The sequence below is a fragment of the Berghia stephanieae genome, chromosome 2 (assembly GCF_034508935.2).
Source record: "Berghia stephanieae isolate SIO BIC M18660-M18661 chromosome 2, UCSD_Bste_1.3, whole genome shotgun sequence".
NCBI classification, from domain to species: Eukaryota; Metazoa; Mollusca; class Gastropoda; order Nudibranchia; family Aeolidiidae; genus Berghia; species Berghia stephanieae.
The window spans coordinates 96,308,691-96,330,409 of NC_088361.1; the positions used below are offsets into that span (position 1 = coordinate 96,308,691).

The 21,719-nt window shown below is 34.2% G+C and overlaps 2 protein-coding genes across 5 annotated transcripts in view; one reads left to right on the plus strand and one right to left on the minus strand.

Moving 5' to 3' along the window:
• The window catches only part of LOC144965943 (vitamin D3 receptor-like), a 334,906-nt gene extending 323,424 nt beyond the window's left edge, over positions 1-11,482 (minus strand). For 2 of the 3 annotated variants that reach the window (XM_078901821.1, XM_078901824.1), the window contains exon 1: positions 11,132-11,479. The gene's annotated coding sequence lies outside the window, so the exon portion shown is untranslated. Of the gene's footprint in view, positions 1-11,131 lie in introns of all 3 variants that reach the window. The other variant, XM_078901828.1, reaches the window with a different exon arrangement.
• Positions 11,483-12,957: 1,475 nt separating this feature from the next.
• Positions 12,958-21,719, plus strand: part of LOC144965945 (dnaJ homolog subfamily C member 1-like) — a 37,898-nt gene continuing 29,136 nt past the window's right edge. For both annotated transcript variants that reach the window (XR_013644128.1, XM_078901829.1), the window contains exon 1: positions 12,958-13,136. Coding sequence is in view for 1 of the 2 variants with exons in the window: in XM_078901829.1 (XP_078757955.1) it covers positions 12,981-13,136 (156 nt within the window). In the remaining variant the exon portion in view is untranslated. The remainder of the gene's footprint in view (positions 13,137-21,719) is intronic.

Genomic DNA, 21,719 nt, shown 5'->3' on the forward strand with positions numbered 1-21,719 from the left:
TTTATAATTTTCTAATCTGAAGAAATAATTTGAAAGATCAATATTATACCCCTTTGGGTTAAGGGAAAACCCGCTTTTACTATAGAGTAACAGCAAAACGATTGTGACGTTTCCCCATTATCATGTCTACTCTTCTTTCTTTTTGAAAATGGGATTGGGCGGCTGGGGGGGGGGGGGGGGGAAAAAAAAATCCGCACAATGTTAAAATTTCCCGGAGAACACAGAATCACAGGCAAATCTAAAGATTATAAAACTAATTTTTTACAGATTGATATACAAGAAACTTGCAAACCTTTTTTTTTTTTTATAACAAAGGATAGTTTTATCACCCGTTGACTCAAATGATTATTTATAAAATCTGCTGGGGCAAAATGATCGGTCGTCACTCGACGTTGGGAATCGACATGTTGCCGGATTCATTTGCGCGCACCTACAGACTTTATTACCGGACCGATTTTGATCATTGATGGCTCAAAGGATTCGTCTCGATCTATGGTAATTTCCACAATACTGTAGTATAATAACCACTAAAAATAGATGAGTGCCTATTTGTAATAGCATTCATTTCCCCCCAATTCAATGGGGGTTTTATTGTTGGTTTTTCTTTTCTCCAAATTTTGAGGCGTAATGATTCATGATATCCTGGCCTCAATAATAATAACTAATGTCAATCGTTTAATTGGAGAACCAATCAGTTTTAAAAATGACGCATTTGAATAAGAAACAATATATGTGTAAGTGAGGTCATTGGACGGATATCATGATAATATTTTTGAACACTTGTGTTTGAAATTTCGAACTCGTTCTCAAATGCAGTGAGAATTTGTTCGAAATTTCAAACGCAAGAGTTCAAGAATATATATATATATATATATATATATATATATATATATATATATATATATATATATATATATATATATATATATCTTTTAATAAACATAAATTTATATCATCCGAACCAACGCGACACAATTCCGTCTGGAGAGGACGGGTCACCTGATATATCGTGCATATGGAAGAGCCGTTCATTATCTGCATCTGTCATATCTCGGACAGGGACTCTCCTAACTCAAGAGAGAATTGTGTCAGACTGCCCACTCTTCAGGTCACTCAAACTAAGATGACATGAAATGTTAAGCCACACTTCCTACCTAATCCCCGCCGCATACCAAGCAAGGCCTTCAGAAAATGTCCCTCACTACTACGTACAGTGTACTTTAGTGTTAGAAGGACATGAGTGGTTTCGTGTCACTTCCACACCACAATGCAGAGATAAATTAATTAATTAATCTGAATCGAAATCTTGGAAAATCGGAAATTTTGGGTAAATAATTAGAACTGGATCATATATGTCGAAGAAGATATTTTTCATAACTATTTTTTTTTAAAATAGAGGGGAAAATCTTTTAAAGATCGAAAAACAAATAAAACAAACCTTACAAAAAAAAATAACCACTCAAACGTCAGAATTGCAAGGAAAAAAATCGGGAAATCCAAAATAATTTCCCCAAAACGATTAAGTCCGAACAAAGTGCTTTACAGAGGGTCCTAAGCCAACAGCCACGCTTGACATGCAGAACGAGACAGGGCGCCTTTTATAATTCTTTCTTCAACAGATAAAACAATGTTACTGGTCAGGTGCTATTTCACACCTGAGTGCGGTGAGATAATATGAGTAAAGAGCCTTTTACGGGGACTCAACTTTGCGCCGCCCCGAATGGGACTCGAACCGGAGAACTGCAGTTTTGATAGCGAGTGTCATAACACACACAAATTAGTTTGATTTTCTCCAACCGATCATCGAATTTGAGTCACAAACATAAATTCCCTTTCCATAAAACTGTCTCTTACTATGTTGGGGGTTTCGCGGTTTGATCCACCAACACTCAATTGTTATCGCACCTTTCAAATCACCAAGCATGTGATTTAACATTAATTTAGGCAATGATCATGTCTGTGTCATTGCTGAGGCCAGGTATAAGACGCACGTGAATTGAGCGAATGTTCACGGAAGTAGTATTATGTATTTTATAATTAAATAACATTATAGGGAATAGGGGGCAGCGTGGCTCAGCGGTAAGGTCTTCGCTTCGTACCCGAAAGGTACCGAGTTCGATCACCCGCCGCTGCGCTGTGTGGCTTTAAGCAAGTCATCTCGCCCTAGCTCAATTGGTGGCGCTGCACTGCGGCTGACGCCTGGGATATTCCAGTCTTCCCTTGGAATAGACCCTAGAGACAAATTTCTCCTATGGGATGAACAAAGGGAATATCAATTATTTTATTATTTGGTAGCTTGCTGTACTGTACTTTTTTTTTTTTACAGTCTGTGTTTTTATATATCTTTAAGAGGACAAAAATTTAATTTAGGGATATAAAATTCTTTGAAAATTATTTTTCCTTGGTCTTGGGCATAATATGTAATCGCCGTGCAAATTTTCACTGAAATACAACAAACAGTTTTAAAGATAAATACCTCTTAGCTTGGATATGAATTATGAAAAGAACTACAATGGCAATTACTTTTACGAAGTATCAAAATCATGCCATGTGCATTTTTGTATCATTTGCTTTGTTTACTTCTTAGGTATAAAAACAGCTTTACTTATGTTTTGTCTGTTCTCCCCACTAATCTAACGAGGCAATCATTAATTTTGCAAGATTGACAATATAATAGCCTGTGCGTGAAACGTCTTGCAGTAACTTATAGCGTTAGTCGATTGTCTTTTGTGTGAAAAGCCGTACAATAACTTATAAATGAGGCGATTACATGTTGCATGAAAAGTCCTACAGTATCTTAAAGTCGATTGTTGAAAAAAAAAGGCTTACAGTAACTTATAAGTTAGTCGATTATCTGTTGCATGAAAAGTCTTACAGTATCGCAAACATGGGGTAACATGGCCACGTCTGTCGCACTACGAGGGGGGAAAATTCACGTTTTTGAAATTTTATCCAGAAAACGTCCTTCACATCAATCAATATTTATTGAAGAACGGATTTTCTGGCTAAAATTATAAAAACAAGGTGTTGTTTGATTCAGAGAATGACAGACTTCACTTGTATATTTTAAACCCTTCATTAGTAGTTAGTATGTAAATCTACTTTTCGCAAAGTCTGATGGATGGTTTCTATACTGAAACACACTATGAATATATTCTAACATTTTCAAAAAAATGTAAGTCTTGGTCATAATTAGCCTGTGTGGCCGTAATGATCCCTGATTACAGTAACTTATAAGTTGGGAGATGGCTTGTTGGTTACACTCAAGGGGCCAATAATATACGCCATAAACGACAAGTCGTTAACAGGTCATCCTGTATATTATAATATTATCCGTTCAGACGAATCTCACATCGCCTCTGACAACTCATAACACACCTTGATCACGTGAGCAAATCGACACCCTCCTACAACACGACATTAGCCCAATAGGACGTTACCGGGTCATTAAATCACCATCAAACACTTTCTCCGACATACCGTTATTACTCGGTTTGAATAAAGTGATAACTAGCCGAACGCCGAGGGCTGTCACTGGTTTACATTATATTCTTTGGGCGTTATGAGAAGTTTTTGTTGGTTGTTTTGTTACGTTTTTATGTGTGTTGTTTTTTTAAATTGTTTGTGTGTGTGTGTGTGTGTGTGTGTGTGTGTGTGTGTGTGTGTGTTATTCATTTTTTGTTTGTTGTTCCTTTCCTTTTTTGTTGTTTTTTAATTTTTTGCTTGTTGTTTTATGGGGTTTTTTTTTGTTTTGTTTTTGTTTTTTGGGTTTTTATTTTTTGGTGGGGGGGGGGGGGTTGATTTGTTTTCCCCAAGGCAGAACTCTTTTAATTTTGTTACAATGCTGTAAAAGGGTTCCTTGACCCGGGTAAGAAATATCGAGAATTATAATTACAGTATTGAAAAAAAAAACAATGATAATAATAAAAACATTCCAATATGTGATTAAGTTCGTAACAACTTCGAGGTTCCACGTAATATGGGACTGATATCTCAGTGTTGTGTCCAATCGCTTTTGTATTGAGTGATTTGAGAGATTTATTCAGTGGAAATCACCGGGCCCTTTGACATAAGAACACTGCTTCCGTGTGTGTTGTCGTAATAACAAAGTTCACTATGTTAGACACAACTAAGGGACACAATTGGTAGCAAACGCATTCCCCCAAAAAGTGGTTCATCCCCCCCCCCCCCCAAAAAAAAAAAAAAAGCTTAATTAAGTGTGGAGTGCCAAGAAAAGAGAATGCCAGGCCGCCAAAGAAGACAATGGATCGAAGATCTGAATGAATGGGGTGGCTGAAGAATAGGGGGGGGGAGGAGAAGAAGAAGGAGCGGTAACAATTTGCTGGAGAAAAGGAAGAAAAAGAAGATAGGAAGGAGGAGGAGAAGAAGAAGAAGAAGAAGAAGAAGAAGAAGAAGAAGAAGAAGAAGAAGAAGAAGAAGAAGAAGAAGAAGAAGAAGAAGAAGTTGGAGGAGGCGGAGGCGGAGGAGGATGAGGAGAAGAAGGAGAAGGAGAAGAAGAAGAAGAAGAAGAAGAAGAAGAAGAAGAAGAAGAAGAAGAAGAAGAAGAAGAAGAAGAAGAAGAAGAAGAAGAAGAATATTTCACTTCATCGTTTTAATTTCACGACTGACTTCATTTAAATCAACAAAATACGCTTCATTTAAAGTTGGTATTTCAACATTAGTATAATGTGTAAAGTGTTAAGATTTTATTATCTTCCTTTTTGTCGGCTAAATCTCCATTTTATGGATTTAAAATGGTAAACACTTGATATTCCAAAGCGTTGTCATCGTTGTGTATCAAACCATAACAGATGGCCATGACGGTTTCATAAACCAAGCAATAATTATTAAGCTGAAATCAATTCTCAAGAACTTATACTTACACATACGCGCGCGCACACACACACACACACACACACACACACACACACACAATATATATATATATAGTAGTAGTAGTAGTAGTAGTAGTAGTAGTAGTAGTAGTAGTAGTAGTAGTAGTAGTAGTAGTAGTAGTAGCAGTAGTAGTAGTAGTAGTAGTAGTAGTAGTAGTAGTAGTAGTAGTAGTAGTAGTAGAAGTAGTAGTAGTAGTAGTAGTATGTAGTAGCAGTAGTATGTAGTAGTATGTAGTAGTAGTAGTAGTAGTAGTAGTAGTAGTAGTAGTAGTAGTAGTAGTAGTAGTAGTAGTAGTAGTAGTAGTAGCAGCAGCAGCAGTGCGGCAGAAGGGGGCAGCGTGCCTCAGATCATTGCTTCCTAATGGAAAGGTACTGAGTTCGACTATCTGCCACGCTTTTGCTGATTGGGTCGATCGTCATAACATAATAGTGTGAACCATAAGAAGCTGCTGCTGCCACGCTGTGTGTCCCTGATCAAGTCGTCTCGCCTAGCTCACTTTGCATTAAAGATTTTCAAGAGCTTGATCATTTTAAAATCCATTATAAGGAAGAGAAGTAAATCTTTTCACTTTCCACAATACACTATTGTGTAAAAGCAAAACCTGAAAAGGAATCTCCAGTGATACACACATTCTTAATATTTTTCTCTATTTGAATGTACATCATCAGCCAGTACGATGGAATGCAAAAAATTCTGGTAGTTTAATAATAAAAAAGAACATTCGGCCTTTGCGCAAGTGCAACAGAGCGGACTGACAGCCGGATTTTAACGTGTAACTCACGAAGAAATGTGCAATATTGCTCTTTTTGTAGTTTGGAAATTAAATGCATTTTAAACAGACATCATTTGTGACCAACCGGTATGGTATTATGCCGGGGAGAAATTTGTATTTAACATTGCATTTTCGACTTAAAAGATGAAATTTGAGTTTAAACTAAATGTCTTGAGAAAGAAAACTAAACTTTGTATGTTAAACTTCAAAAAAAACTTTAGATTTGTAATATCCATTATTTGGACTCAATTTCTGCCTCTAGTTCAAACCGATATAAAGCCAGATGGACAAGGTGAGTCACAATTAATTTAGACGTTTATGACTCACTGTCTCACAATGGTTTATGTCAGAGGTAGAATTCAATCTAAATTATGTTTAAAATGAGCCTTTGGTATTATATTGAGAGGAATAGACAGTTTCATCTTAAATTCCACAGAAATCTCCCTTAAACTGTGATGGCCAGATAAATCAAGGTAATAAACAATTCTAACAGACAAGAACAATTCAATCATCCAAGCAACTGCCAAAATAAAAATCAGATTAATCAATTAACAATACGTAAAAAAAAAGGTGTGGCAATTCACTATTTTGGACTCAAATATTGAAGATGAGTGGAGACTACCTTGGAACTGCTCACCACAAAAAAATTGAAATTCTAGCCAACAAATCCAAATCTTTTTACACTGAGTGCCACAATTAATGTGACAAAATTCCATGTCATATCCAACAAATTATAAGACAAATTCTGATACAAATAGTATTGAATAAAAGACAATTTCAAACTAATCAATTGACAGACCACTTGAAACAAAATATTCAATACATTGTTTTCTTCAAAGTATAGAAATATATGGATCCTCCTGGTCTCCGCCATGAAGAACATCCTTCACACGTTTAATTGGGAACAGCTAACCTTCCTTCAGCCATATTCACTACCTAACACCAACAAATAAAACTTTCAACCACTTTCATCTTAGAATAAGACACAATCCCATTGGGACTGGTATCAGCAGCTATCGGCAACATTTCCATCCTATCCTGCAAGTTTTGTGGTGTTCAGTGAGAAGCATACCAACATAGGGAGCGCAGCACTTAAGCACGACATTTTTTTCAATTGTAAACGGACCGCAGACATCAAACCCTCAAACTGGGTCACCGCTTCTTGCACATTACAGGAAGGATCAACAAAAAGATGCTGGATCATGTCCTGGTCATCCGAAACTGTTAGTGATTTCCTCATTTGATCCTACCGAACAGGATATCGTCAATACTTTTGCTTGTATTTATTTTGCGAATGTCAAATATGGCTGGACTCAAACAACTGTGTTGTATTGTAATACCAGCAATATGCAGACCCATCATCTGACATGATGTGTTGGTCCATTGTAAGCTTAGGTATGACTTCCACTTTGCTTGAGGATTAATTGAATTGATAACTTTACTGATAATGAAAAACAGAGCAGGGGAAGACCAACACCTTCCATACCAGTATCCCTCAAAAATACTTTGAAGTGACAAAAAACAACACAACACCTCGATCCCAAACTGGCCTGGATATTCTGAGAGGCATAACACGAGACAGAAGCTATTGGTTAGCTCTTACTGCAAATATTAAGAAAACAACTGAAGTTGTAAGAAAGTCAAATATCTAAGAATAACCCAAATTATAAAAACAACAATTAATCAAGATGGTTTTCCTATAAAATATTTTGATTTCATTTTAAACATGCCTTAGATCAAATATCCTTTTCCTACAAGCAGCTATTATCATTATCATTATTATTATCTTTTCGCACTGTTATAACACTGTCATTGTATCCATTCTCCACAATATCATACAAAAGTTTAATACTTGTTACCAATTTCTCTCTCTTAGTTCATCCCAACACAATACAGCGTTGAGACATATTTGTCCTAACTACCGTGAACTCCCAAGCATTCTCAAACAACATTATTAGCAATACAAAGGTATGTTACATTTCAAACTTGATTACCATTACTGAGATACCTTATACAAATCATTATTCAAATTCTTTTGCTATTTCATATACTTTATCATTATGCCCCCAATCTTCTTATTTTTTCACTCTTCAGGATTCTTTTTTTTTTTCAGGAATGGAACTGAACACCATTAAAAATAAATGCTTAGACCCGTGTGTTTAATGAAAATGAAAATATAATGCTGATTACTGAGATTTTAACTAAAATGTTGACTTTTGTACATAATATATGCATCAGCCATTCAAAAAATTAAATCTTTTAAGGTCTCATCATGGAGCCAGAATTGATTCTTGCTTCTATAATATTCAGTGGCCAGTGACAATTGCTTGTTAACCTTCAGACCTGGCACAAGTCTATCACAAAGTACTTTCCATCAGGTTCAATGGACCAAGCTACCCAATCATTGTTGGATGGATGGTGGTATCAAGAAAACAAAACATTTTGAGTTAAATGTGAGAATAATCCTCTGCCCATCATAAACACCATCATAACCCCAGCAGTGCAGTCATGTTTGTTTTCTACTCAAGATTTTATATTGCGCTATATATCCCCCCAATGAACTCAAAGCACTTTACAAGGGGTTCTAAGCCAACAGCAACATTTAACATAATGCCTGTAAGGTGCCATTACATTTTGTTGTTTTTTTTCAACAGAGACATCAATTTATAGTGAGAGTGCAGTGAGAGAAGATGAATAAAGAGCATTTTACAAGGACTCAATTTTGCATCAGGGACTCGAAGGCCAGTGTCATACCACAAGACCACAAAGCACATGCATATTCATTACAGTACAGTAATGAATTGTTGAGTTAAAAGACAAATCAAAACAGAGTGAAAGTCTATTACCTCTAAACCATCTAATTGACATTTTTAAATTGTACCAATGAGACTACTTTTAAATGTTTAAAAATAGTATGTCTTACATTAAGTCTCTTCAAGCAACTTGATAATAAAACAATAACCAACAATCATAACCATTAATCAAATGTGCAACATTTTCTTTGTGTGCAGCTATTGTCAATTGAATTTGTATGAATTGGCATAACATATTTTTGGGTAAGGTTGGAGTAAAATAGGAGCTCAGCAGTACAAACAGAGAATTCAATAGTCAAACACACCGGTGTGAATTTGTCAAGTGGACCAAATTTTCGGAAATTGGGAACCACACCCCTTTTGATTTTCCTCAAACTTGGCTCAATTGAAGAAACTTATGAGACATGAAGAAAACCAAATTTTCAGTTCAGAACATGGATATTTGATTTTTTTTTCCAATTTTTTCGAAATTTAGTCTCAAAACGTCTCAAGATCAAATTTGCTCTTGGGTCCATTATTGAGAGGATATAACTCTCTCAAATTTGGTAATCCTGTACAACTTTTATCATAGATTACAATTATTTGAAGGAAAAAGAAAATATGTACCAACTATTGGAGTTATCTGCCCTTGAATATGGCCCCTCGTGCTGTTCGGCAAAGAAATGAATTTTTTAAATATTTTTTTTCATGACCTTAATGTTTCATTTTTGGTCATTGATGAATTGTATCTCAATAAATAACATATGGTCCAACATAATATAGCAAAAAATATGGGCCTGGTACTATAATTTTTCAAACAATAACGCACAGTGTAATGCGATGTGTACCAAAATCGCAAGTTTTTGTCAACTTCAAGGCTCAAAACAGTCAAAAAGAGAATGTAATAATTAGTACAGTATTGATATTTTGGTTCAAACACAAATAGTTAATTTTGTGAGGATAATCTATTTACAAAAGTGAGATAATTCAGAGTTTTCCACTGAAATCACTACACCTACGAGTGAACAGTGAATTTCTGGGCAACTTGTCCTTCAAATATTGATCGATGAAAATGACTATATCTTACAAAACTCTCAAACCTGGGACTAAAGATCTTAAATACTTTTTTTTTTTTTTCGGCAGAATCGTAAGAAGACCCTGACTCTTACTGAAATATGGAGTAGGCTTACATATTGTCTCTATCAAACAGACCGTGCACTAGAAAATTAACTCAAAGGTGTGCGTTTATTCATTACACACACATAGCAAATATGAACTATAAACTGAAACTAACAAAAGGTCTTCACCTTACCAACCCTCACTGTAAATAGAACAAAATCTTTCCCTAAGGATTACCCTGTTGTTAAAGCAACAAACAAAAAAGTCTGCTGACTTGGTATCAGCTAAAGAATTAACCTAATTATCATGATGTTATTTGTGCCCGGATCAAAATGACATAAACATGATGAATGTACCCAAAACTATGGGGGGGGGGGGGGGGGGGGGGGGGTATGCTTATTATTGTGCATCTCACAGGAATAATATTATAATCATGTGGTATTTCCTACCAACACCTCTATATATTCTAGAGGGATTGTTCACTCGAAGCCAGTTTAACCCTTAGGTCGGGTCAACTACGAGTAAAATTTCATTTTTGGACAAATAAAGATCCTTTCTTTAATTCTGAATGATTGTATGAGCATAAGCGGAATAAAAATTCTGAATGGATGGATGAACATAAGGGGAAAAAAATAATTTGACGCGGAGGTATGCTTAAAAGTGTGCTTTTAATAGGAATAATATTATATGATATTTCCTTCCAACACTGTTCTATCCATTCTAGAGGGATTGTTCACTTAGCCAGTTTAACTCTAAGGTTAGGTCAAGCGCGAGTAAAATTTCATTTTTGGACAAATAAAGATCTTTTTCTTTAATTCTGAATGATTGAATGAACATAAGTGGAATAAAAATAACTTGACAAAGAGGTATGCTTCTTAGTGTGTGTCTAATATAGGAATAATATTAGATGGTATTTCCTACCACACCAATCTATATATTCTAGAGGGATTGCTCACTTGAAGCCAGTTTAACCCTAAGGTCAGGTCAAGTACGAGTAAAATTTCAATTTCAGACAAATAAAAAACTTCTCTTTTAGTCTGAATGGATGTAATTGTATGGACAGTAGAAGAAAAATAATTTGACGCAGAAAGGAAAAAAGTTAACTAGATGGCCTGATCATGATTGGATAAAAAATGTTAGTGAATATCTAGTAATTCTACCTAAACCATCCCATTTCTATTTTTTTCTTCACTTTGGAAGAGCCCTATCTAAATGATAATCGTATTAATCATAATTAAATATCTTTACAAAAAGAAGCAAATGCCGTTTTTAAAAAATATTCTTGTTTAATCAATTCTTGATGGCAAAGCTCAAATTATTGCTAAACTTCATCCCCTAAATCATAATATTAAATAAATTCTATGAATGACTTTGTTGACCATTCTCACTCTCTAGCGTAGGGAAGTGTAGACTCTAATGTAAGGTAGGGAATCAACAATCAATGTTCACTTTGATCGGATCACGATCCATCACTTCAAAAATAAAAATAAATTATTTAATATTATGCATCAGAATATAAAATTTAATTGTAAAAAAAAAATTTTTAACTCACCATTCAGTGGGTCAAGCGTGCTGACCATGAAATTAGGAACACCACAGTCGCAGTCTTAAACTGGACTCTCCTGGCCTAAAACGACAACAGTGAATTTGACAATTGTTGACAGGACAGGTAAATCGCAGGTGACTCGAGTAATGATAAATAATAAAAGTATACTTTGAGAATGAATTCGATTACGTATATTATATTGCTTCTTTCCTATCAGAAAATAAAACCACAATCAACTTTCAGCAAATTAGTGATGAATATTCAGACACTTTTTCGTCTTCACTTCACACTCAAAGGTAGATTATTCTGTGACACAGGTCGACATCAACAGACGACACAAATCGCCATGCATATGACAGTCACGGGCAAAAATAAGTCGTGCTTTTTCAAATTTCATTAGGCAAAATTATAAACACCTAACAAAAATATATATAAATTATTTAAATTGATGGTCAAAAGTGAAAGACCACATTATTTTCTTTATCGAAAAGTTATCATTTGTTAATAAAGTGTTTAGTTAGGAGTTTATACAAATGCGACAACAAAAGGTCACAAACGAGTGTTTACCTTTCGGGATCAGAGGTCATAAGATCAAATGCGGTAACTGAGGGGGGCGCGTCCTCAGTTACAGAATGGAAACAATAAAATTATGAATGAAGTTGAGTCTCATTGTCATTATTTTTAGACTGCCAGATCGGTAATTAGTTCTCACTTAAGTCCCTCTTAAAGACTATACACATCAACACCACCAACAAAACTCAAGAAACGAGCGCTGCTATCGGCTACCCCACTCCCAAATGAATGCACCGACTCAGTCCAAGGCTGTGTGTGCCCTGACTCAGTCCCCTTTTATTCAATTATTATTATTATTATTATTATTATTATTATTATTATTATTATTATTATTATTATTATTATTATTATTATTATTCTGTATCTGTATCTGTATCTGTATCTGTATGGTTGGCGCTGAAGAAACCAATGGTCTTATTATTACTATTATTATTATTATCATTATTATTATTATTATTATTATTATTATTATTATTATTATTATTATTATTATTATTATTATTATTATTATTATTATTATTATTATTATTATTATTATCATTATCATTATTATTATTATCATCATCATCTTCATTATTATTATTATTATTATTATCATTATTATTATTATTATTATTATTATTATTATTATTATTATTATTATTATTATTATCATCATCATTATTATTATTATTATTATTATTATTATTATTATTATTATTATTATTATTATTATTATATTATTATTATTATTATTATATTATTATTGTAGTAGTAGTAGTAGTAGTAGTAGTAGTAGTAGTAGTAGTAGTAGTAGTAGTAGTAGTAGTAGTAGTAGTAATAGTAGTAGTAGTAGTAGTAGTAGTAGTAGTAGTAGTAGCAGTAGTATCATCATCATCATCATCATCATCATCATTATTATTATTATTATTATTATTATTATTATTATTATTATTATTATTATTATTATTATTATTATTATTATTATTATTATTATTATTATTATAACGTCGACGAGAGAGAAGCTTCTCTGGCAACTTGATTACACGATGTAATTTGGTCCATATAATTTTTGCGAGTCGTCTCCCTTACTATTTTCTTTTAGGGATACTTTATTCGGCTTGTATGTTTACTTAATTCAAAACAATTTAGTCATTAGTTACTCATTATTCTTGGTAGAATAATAATTTATTATTAATAACAATTATAAAGTATCAGCATTTAGACGATAATTTGGCAAACTTATGACTGAAAATTATTACATATTTGAAGACGATAATGACTTCTCCTCATATAGCGAAAAATGGCTGCACTCAGTTGTATACCTGCCTTAGTGCTTATTTCATTATATTTCTCATTTTTTCCTTCTGTGACATGTTGGGACAATGATGATCTTGAATTGTTTGATCTTGTAGAAGAAGTCAATCAAAATTTTTATGAGCTCCTCGGTATCGATCAGGTAACCGATGAGTCTTTTGCATTTCATCAACTGCTGTCTCGTCTGTGACTGGTGACGTTGTTGTGATTCGTGATGGTCTGGTCTTGTTAATAGTCAAAAGAGAGTTTGACCTCTGTTTGTTTCAATTTTCAAACTCATCTTACTTTGAATATCGTTTTAGTGTTATAATGAATAGAGGAAAAGTCTGGCTATAAGTCGTTAACTTTATTGAAAATATATGCAGTGTTTGTCTCAGGGCCAGGGTTCTTTGTGCGGATTATGATTATTTATTAATTTAATAATATTAATAATTAATAATATATGTGGTCTTCACTCGCTTTCGGATCGGAAGGTCCTGGTTTCGAGCCTCGCTCGGCGCATAGTTGAGTCCTTGGAAAAGACTTTTTACTCACATTCTCTTACCGTACTCAGGTGTAAAACGAGTACCTGGCCGGTAACAGCGTTGTCTCTGTCCGAAAAAATTGTAATATCGCCTACCAGGCGTCATGATCACATCCCTACATGTTAAAAAAGTGTTGATGTTGACCAGGGACCATTTGTAGAGCGTTTTGAGCACGTTTGGTGGATATTGCTCTATATAAAATCTCTATTTTAAAGCTGAATCTCTTTGTGCAAAAGTAAAAGGCTTAACAACAATGAAGTAAGTTCATTGTTCGGTACCTGGTAAGATTAGTTAAAATATTACATCTTGGAAAGTTTTTGCAACATTTCTATGTTTTTATTTTTTTTTAACGTTTAAAAAAAATAGTAATTAAAAATATATATATATATATATATATGTATAAATAATCTTTTTTTTAATTAAAAAAAAATTAAAATTAAAATTTAAAAAAAAAATAAAATTAATAATAATAATATTAATAATAATAATAATAATAATAATAATAATAATAATAATAATAATAATAATAATAATAATAATTTAAAAAAAATAAAAAAATATATATATATATATATATATATGTATTAATACCGGATAGGGAGACTTTTGGTACCCCTATTAGTTCATTTTACAGTACTTTACCAATAGGGAGACCAAAATCCGGTCCCCCTATTGATTTGACCTCTAGCACATTCACTTTTCTGATTTTACTTTAAGGTTGTCAACCCAACCGTCAAGGATATATAATTGTAAATCATAGTATTGAAGTTATTTGTTAAACACCACAGTAAGAAGAGTTATGCCTAAATTTTCACGTTGGTCAATAAGGTGACCGCCTGAAAAAAGTACAATAGGGGTACCAGTGTTTTCATCGATATATTTCAATAGTGAGGCACTATATCTTTCCGAAATTTTCTCTAAAATTCTAGAGCATTATATGGATTTTTATAGTAATGAAAACCTAATATAAAATTGTGTGAAAGTTGATGAACTGAGGAATGAACAAGATATACGAATTATAATCTATTTTTAGAAACAGATTTATCGAATCTTGGTCCGGATTCTTATCTTGGTGACAAGAGACAAGCAAACATAGTAACTCTTTTTTTCGTGAAACGTATGTTTAGTCAATTTCGCGCATAAAGAGGCACTCGGCACTCACTTACTCACTTCGCAAGTCAGTAGTAGGTGGTTATCAGTTATCAGCTAGGCCTTTAATTCTTAGTCAAACGCTTCATCAAACCCATTATTGAGTAGCATGTTGATGCCTGATGCCAGTTGAAGCCATCTCGACGTCATGAAATGGAGCATCTTCTGTCATAGCAGTAGAATCGTCAGATGCCGCATTTAAATCCTCCATTCCAGGCGTTGCTGTTGCCATATCGATCTTCGAAATGATTTGGTCTAGACGTCAAGTTGACCCGTTCTATGTCTGAAGAGATTTTAAAGTGCAATACCTAACATTATATCTTGATCTACAAAAGAGTCTTTTTAAATGAACCGCTGTGTTTCTATATTTTTCAAGAACCAAGGATTATCTGATAACCACTGACTACTGACTTGCGAAGAGAGTGGCCGACGGACGTCCTCTCTATAGCCGCAAGTATTTTTTCGTCACTTGCTGAGTTCCAAACTAGACGTCTATGGCATCGTGGGGTAAATTGATGCTGGAGGCATCATTGAAGAGACACCGAGATAATTTAAATGGTAAGTTATTGGCCATTCTTATTACATCACTGTTGATTTAAGATTTTCAATAGGGTAGACATCACACTAGGTACTTTGGTAAAAAATTCAAATTGGATTGAGCTCAATGAAACCTATATCATTTTAAAGTGCTTTTCAACACGATTCTAATGATACCAAAATTGTGAAAATCAGATAAGCAGAAAAAAAGTTGTGTTAGTTTAAAGGCTGACAAATGGTCTTCTATTTGCCTTTGTTATTTACTGACGGACTTTGTGACCTGAAAATTGTTGCATTTCCGGTAGTAACCGCCATTTGGATTTCAAAACTGGTCTAAAATGACCGCTAAGATTTGAGTAAGGATTTTACTGGAACGAATTTCATGGATGCGGTATACAACTTTGCCCTGAATTTAATTTTATAAAAAAGTTAAGATGTTAAATAAACGTGCCAGCATGAAATTTTGATTTACCAAGTTCTAATCTTTTAATTATCCAAAGCTAAATTATACCCTATTTTATCCATAATCAAAAGTTATACTAAATTGTCATTGATTTTAAAATAAACTACACCAAACGATAGAGTAATTTCTCCTGAAGAAAATAAGACATAAATCATTAAAATCCATCCATAAACAAAAAATCTATGGAACTTTTTCTGAGACCCATCACTCAAAAGTCCAAAAAATCGGGTCACAGCCACTAGGCCATTTATCGGCTCCCTGCTGGAGGGCCAAATGGACGTTTACCAAAGTACCTAATCACACACACACCGATTGATGATTGTCACTTGTCAGTCAGTCATTTGGAAGTGGAGTCAGATAATTCGGGAACTTCTGTAGACTGTAGATTCACACTAGTGAGTAAGATCTGTCGTTTACTACTACTACTACTACTACCACTACTACTTTTAGTTTTAGCGCTATCCAACTCAACACTTCTCGTGTTTATTTTATTTTGGCAAAACTAGAATGGATTTTTGAAAAGAATATAAAATAATTTAAACTTAAACCTGTCTTTGCATCTTGCTTTATGCATACAGTATGCCATATCACAAAATCATAGTTTAATGTTGAGAATATGCTATTTCTTTTGTAACTTCAGATCAGAGAGATTTGAGCTTTAAAAATCCTGAAAAATGTCTTGCTGTCAATCCAGACAACCCTTTTGATGTGATCTATGATGTTAATGGTAAGAATGTAATTTGATGAGGAAATGAATAACATTTAGGTACACATAGTTTGCTTTTTTTTTTTTTTTTTTGAGTCATGATGTGTAATACTATTACAGTCCACTCCGGATAATTGCAACTCGTTTAATCGCAACTTTCGGTTAATCACAATATTTCCTAAGCAATGGAAATAATTCTATATAAAAGTCACTGGTTAATTGCAACAAACTTCGGTTTTTTAAAAAGTGGTAAATTCAAGAAATCAAACAGTATATCATGATTAAATTTCATCATGGATGAAATCGTGACAGGTTGAAGAATCGAGAGTGAGCAGGATTTAATGCTACAGTAGTGTGTCACCACTCTGTTAGAGTCGAAAGAGGGCGGGGCTCTGCAGTATGGGTTTGTGACGTCATCGGTGGCCATTAAATAGATGAGGGGTGGGGCTGGTCATAATCTTGACAACAGGTTATAAATGACAGTTATAAAGAGAGACTGAGCGATATCCTTTGTTTTAGGATTAACAACTGTGCATTGTGACCAACGAGTTTGGTGAGAGCTTATTGTCTCTCATTAAGGCTAATCTCTTTAACTCTGACAAATGTTGAATTGTTGAGAAAAAAGATTGAAACTTCTTCCAATCTGAATAAGATATCGGCTTGCTTCATAGCTGCTTTTGGTTGACAAATCTACACGGGGCTGCCATATGGTTTTTGTTTCAATCAAATTGCTCTGTATGTGGTGGACTAAGAATATTATTGACTGGTTTGAGTTGACAATAAATGTGTAAAATGTTGAAATAGTGGACAGGAAACTGAATCTCGGTTAATCCCAACATTTTCGATGATCCCAAGGTATTGCGATTATCCTAAGTGGACTGTACCTGAATCTTGAACGAAAAACTATCATATGGATATGATTATAGACAGATTGGTTTCTGAAATTATATTTCCGTCCTCCCTTGCCAACTCTGACGTTCTTGAAATTTAAAAGAAAATAGCCAGAAGGTTTCGGACTTAATTTTCTTTTTTTTCCAAAGGACAATAGTCATAAGGTAAATAATTTTTAAAAAATCCTTTTACAGCACAAGATGGCATGATTTTTTGTTTAAGAGTTTAGAAAAAAACTTGCACATGATAGTCTTCAGCTTTTTTTTGTTGTTTTTATTTTCTATATAGACTCCAACTCAGAGCCTGAAAGTGATGCAGAACAAAGTTCCATATCACATGATTCATTTGTGGTAAGTATGTACATTAAAATAAAATCATAACATTTGTATAGCGTTTATCCACAGTTGGCACTATGCTCAAAATGCTTCACATCACCATATTTTGTGGTGGACAAAACACATTTGCCACAAAAGATGAGACCTGCAGTCTGTTAGGCGCAATACAATATTTCAGGACAAGGACAACACTGTTTTACACCAGTGAGATCTCCTAGTTTTTTGTTGTTAAAAATTTTTCTTTGCAGTGGACTTCGCCAACAATAACACTATTTTAAACCTTCCTCGTTATATTTTGAAGTGATATTCATTGATGAGCCATTCACATTTGAAGTCGTTTGTTTTTTATTTGACAAAATGTGAAAATGATGCGTTTCCAGGAAAAATTAAAATAGCTTCTGTTGGGATTATACTTTTGATCTCGCATTTTGTCCAAATTCTCTTGCATCGTAATGTTTATCAACTTTTTTTGTTAACTATATTGCAGTTGCAAGGTTAGGAAGTTCATATTGTTGCAATGACAACCGTTTATATGTCCAGAATCGTAGTGATATAAAAAATTGTTTTGTAGTTGTTGGTCCTGGTGTAGGATTTAAAGAGTTGGTTAAAAACGGTTTACTGAAACCCTGGTTGGTGTATCTATATTTATCCAAGCACAGTTGAACATATTAAATACTTAGACAATATGTCTGCCTTTCTCAACTCTCTTTTATTATACTTGCATTATTAACCAGCTAATTGTTTAGTTGGATTATTAAACAATGGCTCTTCATGTTTATTGTCAACATGAATAAATTGATTGATCTGTCATCTTTTCCACAAAATATACAGGGTCCCGATTTTGTTGCTGACTCCGAGTCTGATTCCTCTACGTACTCTGTGAGGTACCCAATGCTGAGTACATCATTGTCTTTGGAACCTAGTGCTCATTCCCCAACTCAGTCAGAGCCTCATCCACAACTATCACAGACTGAACCTCGTTGCCAGTCTGGGACCCAGGTTCAACCCGAATGCTATACACTTGCAAACCAACGTGTTACGTGCAATGGTGAGTCATTTTTTTGTCATTCTTCTCCTTTGATATTTGTGGGATCAATTTTAATTTACCCATTCCTTTTAAAAGAAAACTTCCACCCCCTCCATGGTGCTGCATTTGTGTTATTGCATTTTTTTCTGTTTTGGCAGTGCTGCGTCGCAAAATACGCTACCATTTACATAACAAGCACAAATCCAAATTTGATAGGGTGGACATCTTAGAATCTGAAACCCCAATGTGTGAGTGATATCAGTGAAACCAGCCATAAAAATGTTCATGTTTATTTTATTGGGGGTTTTTTTGTCTGTAATAGACTTAAATTGCTTGTATTGTAAGTGTTAAAATGGTTTTTTTTGTTACAACCCATCTATATATTAAAACTGTTTCTTTGTATTTCTATGATGCTTAAGGCTTTTTTTCACAGACCAGCTGGAAACTTAACGAGAATCAGAGTAGATAACATTTTTATTAATCTTGCAACCTAAACAGTATATGATGATTGGGAGCATTTAAAGAAAAGCACATTTTCTTTTTAATTTGTCGGTACTAAAATTATACTTTGATAATGTCTGCTGTGCTACAAACCCTTTTGACTTCCAGGTTCAATATTTTTCTTTATTCTAAAATTCTTGGGTTTCCTTTCAATGACAACTGAGATCATTAAAATTCAGCTCACAACATGATGTGTGTAGATTTGATGAAAACATATGTTCGAGTTGAGAAGCAGTGTTCACGAACTTGCTGATCGTTTTTACTAGCATTTATTTTCCTAACTTCCCTGTGTCAATTAACAAAGGCAAGACTCAAATATTTTCTATCTGAACAGTGTGTTTGTTATTGAAATATTTCCGGCATATACATGTCATATTTCATTCCCACAAAATATAAATCAGGATTAAGTTGTCTGGGCATCAGCATCGTTCAGGCAGTAGGGGGGAAGTCTTTAAGGAATTAATGAAGCCGATGCTCAACCGGTCTGGAGGACGTTTGATTGATGTCGGCTGTTTGTTCTGCCAGCCGGTGATGTTTTCTCACTCCCTCAATGACAAAGAAAGTCATTGTTATGACTATGAACTATAGTCTATTATTACTTTTGTTACTATATTAATTGTTACTTATTGCCGCTACTGTTATTATTATTATTATTATTATTATTATTATTATTATTATTATTATTATGATATTGCCTTCATTGCATTCTATTACTATTATTGATATAATTAATTTCTGATTGTTGTAAATAATTTATGTGAATTGAATTTTGTCGATTGGCCAAGGGCCTACAATAAACTTAAATGAAATGTTAGTCTTTGGATAGGACTTGGGTCTATTCTTGATTGCTTTTCTGCCTGGGTCGAGTGAAGCATTTGGAGTAAATTTTGTTGCTCAACGTAAAAAACATGACGCTTACCATTCCGCTGATACTGATACCTCCAAGGGGTGGTTGGGGAAAAACCTAAAATTCTTTTGACATTCTGTCTGATTATTCGCTGAAACAACAAAGGACAATCTATGTATTCAGATGAGACTTCAATGTGTTACTATTCCGATTTATGTTCATATTTTGATTATAATGAAGAGGGAACCCTGAACCCAGTGAAGTGGGTGGATTGATCTATTTATTTCTATTTCAAAACAAAAATATGGCGTCTTTTCACTGGATTTGTTATGTGGCAGAGGTCTCCACAAATCTAACATACCTCTTCCAAAGGAATAGATGGTAGAAAAGTATATAACAAGAAGGAATTATGACAGTTACTTGTCCAGGCCTTAAATATTTGGAATGCTATTCCTCTCTATCGCTGTCATGTAGCTGATGTGCATACGATCTGTCTATTGATTTATTTTCATAGTTCATAGCATGATGTGCTTTATTTTCTTCTTTTTTTCCAGAGAAATACAAAAAGCCAAGGAGACCCTGTCCATACTGTGGACAGTTGCAAACAAAACTCTCAAGGCATTTGATGAGGAAACACAAAGATGAGACAGAAGTTACAGAGGCCATGAAACAGCCTGTAAAGGAAAGGGATAGAACAATGGAGTATCTCAAGATAAAGGGCATTTTTTATTCAAACACTAGAAACAATTCAATAGTTATGCGTGAGAGAGCACAGGGTCACATGAAGTTGTTATGTGTGCTGGCTGTAAGGGGTTTTACTCTGGACGAAGGGTTTATGAACACAAAAAGAAATGTAGTACTGAGCATGCTCTGTGTACTGGGGTTGTAAAATTTTATCCCGTGGCTCCCAATGCAAGTAAAGAAATAAAGGAGAATATTCTTGACAAATTTCGGAATGATGAAGTGGGAAATTTGTGTCGATCAGACAAAGCTATAGTATTGTTAGGAACAAAATTGTGGAGTAAAAGTTCAAAGAAGGAGAGAAAAGTTATAATGAGTGATTTACGCATCTTAGGAAATTTGATTTTAAAAACTAGGAAGAGAACAAATCAACCTTCTTTCTCTGGAGAGGACGTGGTGAAGCGTTGTAACTTTAATGAAATATCGCAAACCATTTCTGAAATGACTTTGAAAGAGGATGGGACATTGAAAGCAGGCTTGAAGCTTTCAATTGGATTTATATTGAAAAAGTTAATTAATTTCTTAAAAGGGGAATATATAATGCAAAACAAAATGGAAGAATCCGCAGAGATAGATTTGTTCAAAGCTGTCCTGGATTATAATTGGGATAGTATTTTTTTTACAGCCAGAGTTCAATGTGAAGCAAAGAGAACAAATTTGAGAAAACCCAAAGAGATGCCATTAGAGAATGATATAAAGAAGCTACGGCAATTTATTACTGAAGAGATGGTCCGTATTTGTGAGGATGATTATCAATTATTTGATTCACATATGTTTGTTAGGCTTCGCAATGTCATCGTAGCTAGGCTTACAATGTTTAATGCGAGGAGAGGCGGAGAACCCGCAAGGATGTTGTTAAAAGACTGGAATGATGCAGATTCAGGTGTATGGGTTGATCCCCAGCTTGTACAACATGTCACTGATCCTCTGGAAAAAGCGTTACTTGAGAAGTATAAGCTGGCCTATCAGTCTGGAAAGGGAAGCAAGATGTTGGTCCCTGTGTT